Genomic DNA, 9687 nt, shown 5'->3' on the forward strand with positions numbered 1-9687 from the left:
GTGCTGAGCAAGGTGAGAGAGAGCCCCACCTGCACAGCATTCTGCCAGTCTCATCCCAGCACAGAGCCTGCACCTCTGGAGAGGGAATCCAAAATGTGGGCTTTAGTTTGCATACCAAGAAGAGAGCGAGGCCTCAGGGAAGGCAAAGTCTTCCCTAGTGGGTAATCTTTCAGATGAGAGGTACCAAGACTAATTGCATCTGCAGCTTCGATGGCTCTTCTGACAGTGCTCTGGGATGCTGAGGAACCTGAAGTAATAATCACAGAAATAAAAAACAGGAAGCTTGCACCAATGCCCTGGACCAGGAGTTGTTTTTTTCTTTGGCAAAATTGAAAACATTTCCTTGGCATTGTCCCCAGTATTTGCTTAAACATCCTTGTTGGGCTTCTCTTCCTGCCCCTCCATCTGTCTCTCCAGTCCTTTTGTTGCTGCTACTCCAGGCTGGCTGAGTGGAATCAGTTCCCAAGGGCAGCCTTACAGCCCCTTTCCTCCCTGATGTCCAAGTTCCACTATGGTGGTCATTGCTTCAGCTCTGGGCTCTGGGCTCTGGGCTCAGCTAAGCTCCCTGCTGGAAGCATTGGTGTACAGCCTCAGAGGCCCCCCACTGGCTGTCAGTGCCCTCTAGGACCCGCATCCTTGTCACACAACCATTTATTCCCCCAGTGCATATTTACTCAGTACTTATTGTATGCCAAACAGTACTAGGCACTGTGAATGTAGCAAAGATCAAGGAGACACAGTGCCTGACCTCATGAGGCCTACATTCTTCACATTCATCTCTCAGGCCTCTGGTCCCCAGATTCATTCACTTCCCAGAAAGATGAGTGCCAACACCATCAGCAGCAATGATTATGAGGCAGTTAACCATCTTTTCCCATCCAGAGCCAACCCCTAGTAGTCCACCCACTGATGCTTATTTGGCCTCATTGGAACAGTGTGCTGAACTCTGACCCCACTTGGTTAGTAAGAGATAGAGCTATTCCTGGACTCTGCCTCCCTCGGGGTATCTTGGAGAGGAAAAGACTTGCCCATGGACTCAGATGCTATGCATCTCACTGCTGGCCTTCCCAACAGCTGCAGGTACTCCAGTGTTCCTGGCAAAGTTACAGATCCCCAGCAATGCCTGGCTGTGCCCTCACTTTGGTCTTGATGGTGAGGCCTGTCCTCACATCATCCTAGAGGACATGGGCCTCACTCCAGGAGGTGCAGCAATAGACAGTGGAGAATGTTAAGCAAGGGGCTGATGTGATGGGAAGTATGTTTTCCATTGACTATTCTAACAGCTTTGAGGTAAATGGGCTAGGAAGGGAGGTCCAGCAGGAAAAACATCTCCCAGGCCAGAGAGTAGAGCCTGGCCTAGGGTGGTAGCAGTAAAACTAGAGAGATGCAGGTGGAGTCCGGATATTTTTGAAGGTAAAACTGCTAAAGATATTCTGTGGATTAGATGTAAGAAATGGAAGAGTCCAGTGCATCTTAATACATGGAGAGAAAAATAACGGGGATCCTAAAACACTTCCAGTTATTAAATCACCTTTTTAAAAAAAAAAATAGTCTGGGTATTGCTGCAGTAGGCCAGGGTCTCTGGCTCTTCTGGGCACCCAGCCTTAATTCGCAACACCTTCTTTCTAGTATGCAGACCCTGTGGCTGACCTCCTAGACCGCTGGGGTGTGTTCCGGGCCCGGCTCTTCAGAGAGTCCTGTGTTTTCCATCGTGGGAACTACGTGAAGGACCTGAGTCGCCTGGGTCGGGAGCTGAGCAAAGTGATCATCGTGGACAATTCTCCTGCCTCCTACATCTTCCATCCTGAGAATGCAGTAAGTAGCCCTAGAGAACAAGATGGCAGGGCTGCATCTGAGCTGTCTTGGCAGGCGAGTACCCCCACGAGAAGGTCTTGGAGCCTTTTCTTGGTTAAATCCCAGCTCAGCCTCTTAGCAGTTGCAGGACATCAGTCAAGTTATCTCACCTCACTGAGCCTCAGTTGCATCACCTGTCAAGTGGGAATTCTGGGAATGCCGATCTTGTAGGGTTGATAGGGGATTTGGTGGGCAGTAGGTGAAAAGCAGCGGCTAGAGCAGGGCTTGCCCTGGTAAGCACTCCACCTACCCGTTTCTCCTTAGTACTCCGGGGAGGGTACTTGTGGAGGGTTGTCTGCTGTTAACCTCACACAGCTGGCTGCTGCCCAGCACTTCGTGACCCCTGTAGCAGATTCAACAGGCTGGGTGACCCCTAAAGCACAAGTATACCTTAAACAAGGATGAATAAACATTTCAATAAGGTCTTCAGATAAGACTGTCGGCTTATACCTCATAATGATGTCTGAGAAGCACCCCGTGGGAACAGTTCTTACATAAACCCCCTGGAGCACGGCAGCTCCCAGTGCCTCCTCAGTAGGGGACAGCCTCCCTTCACCCGCCCAGTGCTCTTCCAGAGGAACAGAAATCAGCCACTGCTGGCCTCTCAGCAGTGCCTGCAACAACCAGCCCTTCTGCTCTGGTGATTCCCCTGGGGAATCTATACACACACACACACACACACACACACACACACGCACGCGTACACGCACGCCTCTCAGACTCATCCAGGCTTACAGAGGTCCCCTCCTCAGGTCCAGAACTCTAGCCACACTTAGTAACAAAAAAAATTCAAATGATTCACTTAGCTGGTGTGATATTGTTGTTTGAATACTTACTCAAAATGTATTGTTTTACATATAATACTTTAACAAGTAAATCAAATTCAACATAGTACATTTGGTTATGTCAGATAAGGGATAAAAGATAGATTTTAAAAAGAGATAATAGATAAGATTTTTTAAAAAGATATTTTTTTTTCTTCTTTGAGTACTGGGGATGGACAGAGCTGCATCTCCAGCCCTTTTTATTTTTATTTTGAGGCAGGTTCTTGCTAAGTTTCCCAGGATAGCCTTCAACTTGTGATCCAACACAGTAGCTTCTTACATTATCTACTATTCACACTATATTCATTGTGTCCCATCATCCCAAAATGTTTTATTTCATCTGAATTGTTTGAATCAAGATCCAAAAAAGGCCCATGCATTGCATTGGTTAATTCTTTTGTAATTTGAACATCTCTTCCTTTCTGTCTCATTCTTCTATGCCATTGGTTTGTTGAAGGTTTGGTTATTTTTCTTATACAAATTTTCTGCATTCTGAGTCTGCCTATTTGCTGTGGTTTGGTGGTGTTACGTATATTTTTCCAGCTGCCCTATATCCTTTAAACAAAAAGATAGATCTCTGTATACTATTTGGTTAGATTCAGGCTCATTTCTTTTCTCTCTTTTTTTTTTTTTTTTTTTTTTTTTGTCCACAAATACAAATACATCATAGGTGATATTGCATACTTCCTATGAAATCATACCAGGAGGCATATAATGTCAGATTGCCCCTAAAGATTTAAAGTTGGTCATTGGGTTCATCCATTATAAAGTTCCCTATTAATCTTTCACCTCATAATCATAGCAGTTGTTGTGTAAATCCACTATTTCATTCAGAATTGCAAAATGTTTGATTTCTAAATCTTATCATTCCTTATGCCTTTTTTGGCCAGACATCTTCTAAAAAAATAAAACAGAACTGGCCATGTTGTCTGTTTGCTTTCCATAAAATACAGTTTGAATGTTTGAATAGGGAAAGCAGTATAAAGTCTTAGTTTTTTTCCTTTAATTTTGCAGTTTTAGGCTAATAAGTTTATGTGTGTATGTGCACACACACGTGTGTGTGTGTATTAGAGTAATGAGCTCTAACAATCTCCAGAAGTAACCAGTGAATTTTAGTATTATATGTGCTCATAGATTTTTTTTATTGTTTCAGTCCAATCTGTTTATTATTATTTTGGATGCTCACATTTTTGCCTTTGACCAACGGAGACTCCTCCAAATAACAATAATATTTGATAGCCTGCTTTGCTTTCTGATACCAGATGTTCCAGGCCAGGGACTGGGAGTGTAGTTCCTTAGTAGATTGTGTACTTAACATTCGCAAGGCTCTGGGTTCCATCCCCAGCACAAAAAGAAGAAGAGACGTTCCAGGCTGTTTTTGAACATTTCTTAGTTCAGTCCTGAAATCAGCCAGTTTTCTGTGAATCTTGGTCCCCGTTAGTGGAAATGGTGTTTAGAGGTCACAATTGGGATGGCATGTCCTTTACTTTTAATCATATAACAAATCGGAGCTTTAAAAAAAAAAGAACCAAAATACTTATTTCTTAGAAAGAAAAATAAATTATAAATTCATACTGGTTTTTCCAATTCAACGTTAAGATTACAGAACTTTTATTTTACTTCTTTGTTTTTGTATGTGAATCTCTCTCATGATGAAATGCTTGATTTCTAAGGATATTAACATAATTACGTGTTTGATTTTTTTTCTATACTATATATTTAAGTCAAAATAGCAGTTCTGATATTAATTACGGATAGTAAAAATTGAATGCAGCTTAGGGGTTTTTGGAGAGATGTACAGTCAGATACCATATTTGAAATCACTGGGATATACTCAGTAGTAGGACACTCTCCTGGCATCTACAAGGCTCTGCAGTTGATCCCCAGCACTTGGGGAACAACAAAAAAAAATCACTTGAAGTAATTCTCTGTGTGATCATGTCACCCTCTAGCCTTATATAACTTAGGTTCATTTGTTAATTGCCTTTCTCCTAATGGTTTGATTTTCTTTTAATTATGTAACACATTTACATGATTCAAAACTATCAGTGAAGATCTAGAGAATCTTCCATTTAGAGAAGTCGTTTTTCCTGCCCTCCTCCATTCTCTCTTTTCCTCCTAGAAGTGTTCATTTTTCTATTAATTCTTATATTGTTTATTTTTCAAAATTACATGAATTTTTATGTTTCTGTTTATAAAATTTGATTTGTAAAAAGGTCAAAATGTGGCTTGTACACCTTTTCAGTTTTCTTAAATTTCTTTTTAAATCTTTTCTCTACACCCCTGGCTGCCACCAACCACCACCCCCCTCTACTTCTCAGCCTAAAATTAAGGAGAAATCCTACCTTTGCCCATCCTTCAGAATGCCCTGGAATCTTATGCTTCCACTTTTACCTTTTCATTGCTAAGCATGGGGGAAATGCATCCCTGTCTTTGCCATGCAGCACAGCACAACTTTAAGTAGAAGCCTCCTGTGCTTAGACAGCGCCTCCTGGTTTCAGGAATTGGCACATCACCTCTGGATACGTTTGCTCCCAGGTGCAAGGAGCTGACTTGGTGCTATATAAAGAGCTTTATGAAACTGCAAATAGCAAGCCTAGTGCTTTGGCTGCCTCTCCTGTGGCAGGAGAATAAAACAGGCAAATGCACATGGACTGGGTACACTTTGCCTCTTGAGTGATCCTAAAGCCACATAGCTCTGGACTGACCTTGTTTAGAACAGGGGAACAAGCAGAATGATGGTCATGAAGTTGATGATGATGATTTCTAGATACTAATCCTCTTTACCAAAACATATGATAAAAGTCTGGGGACCCAGTCAGGTTGGGAACAGCCCCAGCCCCTGGGTACAGTTGTGCTACCTGCCCCACCCACTGTCTTCCAGGTGCCTGTGCAGTCCTGGTTCGATGACATGACGGACACGGAGCTGCTGGACCTCATCCCCTTCTTCGAGGGCCTGAGCCGTGAGGACGACGTGTACAGCATGCTGCAGAGGCTCTGCAATAGGTAGCCCCGGCCTCGGCCCACCTCCTGCCTCTGCACTCTGGAACCTCTGGCCTCAGGGGACCTGCCTGGCCTCAGCTCCCTGGAGCTGAAAGTGAGGAGACTCCATGCTCCAGGCCACAGGGTGAATGTGGCCATGCCTACCTGTTTTGTTTTTTAAGAACAGAAACAACTATTTTAAAAAGAACTCTTTTAACAAATTTCATAAAGCGACATGCATTTTACTGGATTTGCTTTTCTTAAAACATACCAAAAAGAAAAAAAAAATGGGGGGTAAAAAAGCTTGATATCTATCAGAACTTCCTTTCAACTGTTCTCCCCTCCAAACAGACAACCTGTCCCCTTCTGTCTCAGCTCAGAGCAGCTGACCCAACTCAGAATCTCTTTCCTACAGGATGAAGTGCCTTTTTGAATGTTATTTTAAGCTGAGAGTTAATTTTTCTACACAAACATATTTCCAGACATCTTTTAGCCTTTTATTGTCTTAGATACTCTGAGAAGATGAACATGACAATTTTCTAGAACCTGGTAGTGTGTGTATAATGGGGTGGGGGGTGAGGGAGGGAGAGTCATTGATGCCTGTTTCCCAACAGGTGTGACTTTGCTCTGATGACCCATGGCATGCTGCAGGGTCAGGCTCCCATTGACAGGAGTTTTTTGTGACTACGTCATTGTCTCCACTCATTTCTGACCCAGTTTGGAATGTATCTGCAATTGTGTGGCTCAACATTTTAGGAAACAATATTCTTTTATATTATGATTTCTGATGATGACAAATTTTGTCTTGAGGTCACATTTTCCCCTTGAAAAGTGACATCACACCCTTGAAAAGTGACATCACATCACTTCTGCTTTCACACCACTGCCATATCTTCTGTGTGTTTTTTGCTGTTCTGCTGTTATTGGTTTTGGTAGAACAGTTACAAGAAACCCTGAAACCCTTGGATACAAAAAAAAAAAAAGCCTGTTTATTGAATTTTAATTCCTTTCCTTTCCAAAAGCTGGATATACATGGAGCTGTTTGGGAATTTTCTTTGCTGCTACCGTGCTGCCACCAAATGGAATTGACCAGCGGCTGTTACACTGTTCTTTGCCACTGTGCCTATGCTCAGAACATGCTCACTGCTAAGCTGCAAACTTGGATAGGGTCAAAAACGGGTGTCCCACCCCATGGCAGACTGCACCAACTGTGTCCCTTCCCTGGCACTGGCCGCCAAGAATACAGAAGTGTACAGAGGCACAAGGGCCAGAGCACCACACAGCTGTAATATTTAACTTTGAACTGCAGTCAACATCAGGTCCTCTGATGAGCTGACTGTTTTCACTGGAGAACCAGTGGCCTCAACCAGCCACCAGTTTTATGTGGCCCGAGTCCATCTCTTGGTCTCCTTGGAAGCACAGCTATTTTGAGCCAAAAGTGGGGAAGCCTGTCTAGCTGGGAGACCCACTCCAAACCAGAGAGAAGAAGGGCTCCTCCTCTGAGCCAGGCTCTCTTCTCAGCCTCTCCCAGTTTGGTGTTTAAGCAGTGCCATGTTCCTTGTTTGACAACAAGACAGTCTATAAAGTATTGCTTTTCGAAATAATTTTAAAAAACCCTTTTGTTTTGGCACCATTGCCTTAGTCCTCTGTGGGTTGTCCTCAGCCAGAGTGCTGGTGGGAGTGACTGGCTCTAGCAAGGTGCAAATCTAGGGGTCAGAGTAAGATTCTTCTTGTGCTTTCCACTCAGAAAATAATGAAGCCAGCTGCCAGTCGTATCCTCCCCACAGCACTTTGGTCTGTTGAGTGCTGTGCATTCAGGAGAGAATATTCAGGGGTAACCGGGTCTCCTGACATTCGAAGTGTTCCAAACCCAGTAATCCATATGCCAGTTAAAATAGAAACAGCCCCTTGCTAGACATTGCCACAGATAATGACAGTTACATGGCAGATCTGTCCATGTCATAAACCTTCATTTAGAAAAACAGTCATTAAATGACCCCACTGCCTTAAATGTCTTGAATGTTCCAGTCAAGTGTCTGTCAGGTGTTGATATCCACCCAGAACTAGGCCCTAAGGAGCCTTAGCCCTCCACCATGCCCCCTTCCATGTTGGCCAGCACAGGGCCTCACTTAGAAGAGGGGCAGAGAGGATTAAAATTCCAGAATATTTCAGGGGAGTGCTCCCCTTCTGGCAAGTGGAGTTAAACACATGTCAGGCTTGAGCCAAACCCTTCACCTCCCAGCTCCTGCACCTGGGAGCGCAGTTCATGCCATTGCACTAATCCAGTGTGGAGCTATTGGGAAGGGAGCCCAGTTCCTGCCACCACAGACACAGAATGTCATGGGAGGACGACCAAAACCTCTGAGGGTTCTGGAATCTGTGCACCTTATTTGACCACACTCCAAAATTCCGTTTTTATTTTAATCCTTGATTCTGCTCTGTGTACATAATCAAATTATCTATATCTATATATATATATTTTTAATCATCTACATGTAAATGAAGCAATAGAATTCTAACAAGGCCAAGAAATGAGGCAAATGGGGTTTATGGTTTTTAAAGGTAAATACGGGTATTGTTTTTAATTATTACCTTTTATTAAATTGTGGGCTTTAAAACCTAATGAAACCTATTATCTACTTCTCTGTGCCATATATTTCCCACGTTACCAAATGCTCAGACTTTTTTAAGCTACAGTGAAGTCTGACCTCCAGTTTCCATGGTCCTCTCAGTACCAGATTACAATGTAGCCTCCTGGGCAAGTATTTTTTACATTAAGATCTGGGACAGGATTCCTTGGGTTTGTGGACTCCCGCCACTATGATGTTACGACATCTTTGGCCAGGCCTAGAGCTGGGGGTGCCCAGGCACTCCTGATAACATTAAGGCTCCGTCTTCCATTGCTCTGGAATCCTATGTGTTGGTCTGTGGTTTCACATACTAGCTGTTTTTAAACAATGCATTTGTATACTAATAATAAACACCACCTGTCATGGTTGATGGTTGGTGGGGAATCTCCTTTGACATGGTGCAATTTTGATGAGATGACTTTGGGGACATGGTGCCCCAATGACACTGACTTGTCACGGTTGCAGCATTTGAACTTTGGGTGTAAAGGAGAAGTCTGTAAGTCTATGTGTTGGCAACAATTTACAACCCTGTATTTTAAAGATGGCTTTCTAATAAAATCCAGAAACACACAGCCCTATGGTCAAACACTCGTGACGTTTACGCCTCTGCTTCTAAAGGTGCTGTGCTGGACAGTTGGCATGCCAGGGGTTGAGAAGAACGGATGGCTTGATGCATTTGCAGTTACCTGTACAAAATGGACTGGCTGCCTCTGTTCCTATTTTACTGTAAATCTGATGGTGTCTGTTCCAGGTCCATTCTCCCAGGAGCTTCTCTGCAGACTAACCCCCCACCCCCGCAAGCAGCAGAGATGTTGGTGTCTGGGTAGTCATGGGTTTCTGATGGACATTTGAACATGATGAACAATCCAGCATTACTTTGGACTGTGCACGTTTCCAGGGGCGAGTGTTGTCAATCAAGAGGTTTGCAATGATTTCCTTCCTGCCAAAAATAAACACGTGAAACTACACTCTCTTGTGGATGGACTCCTTCTCCAGTGGCAGCGCCTCTCCTCCCTCCATGCTGCCCCCTGCACAGCCTCATGCCAGCACCTTGAGTCTCCTAGTGTCACCACTTCTGGAGAGCAGGGTGGATGGGAGCCAGGCTGCAAGACCCCAGGGAACCACAGGCCTTGACCCCAGGGGAAGCTAGAAAACCAAATTGCCTGTCATCCAAAAAGTTACAGCTGTTTGGCCCCCTGGCTTCCTCTCCCCAGATGGAAGCAGTCTGGCTCACCATCCTCCCACAAGGACTCCAGCCCCACCGAGAGGCTTCTAGATACAGCATGAGAGAATCGTGGTCCCCCACCCTGTGCCATAAGAGCCACAGGAGTTGTATATACAGATACTCCTCAAGGACACTAGCTAAGATACTGTGCTTACTAGAAGAATGGCGAGGA

The 9687-nt window shown here is 44.2% G+C and overlaps 1 protein-coding gene across 2 annotated transcripts in view; it reads left to right on the forward strand.

Moving 5' to 3' along the window:
• The window catches only part of Ctdspl (CTD small phosphatase like), a 111121-nt gene extending 101863 nt beyond the window's left edge, over nucleotides 1-9258 (forward strand). For both annotated transcript variants that reach the window (XM_027932428.2, XM_027932429.2), the window contains 2 exons: nucleotides 1630-1815; nucleotides 5563-9258. In XM_027932428.2, the coding sequence (XP_027788229.1) occupies nucleotides 1630-1815; nucleotides 5563-5688 (312 nt within the window). In that variant the 3' untranslated portion in view covers nucleotides 5689-9258. The remainder of the gene's footprint in view (nucleotides 1-1629; nucleotides 1816-5562) is intronic.
• The last annotated feature ends 429 nt before the right edge of the window (nucleotides 9259-9687 follow it).

The sequence above is a fragment of the Marmota flaviventris genome, chromosome 1 (genome assembly GCF_047511675.1).
Source record: "Marmota flaviventris isolate mMarFla1 chromosome 1, mMarFla1.hap1, whole genome shotgun sequence".
NCBI lineage: Eukaryota > Metazoa > Chordata > Mammalia > Rodentia > Sciuridae > Marmota > Marmota flaviventris.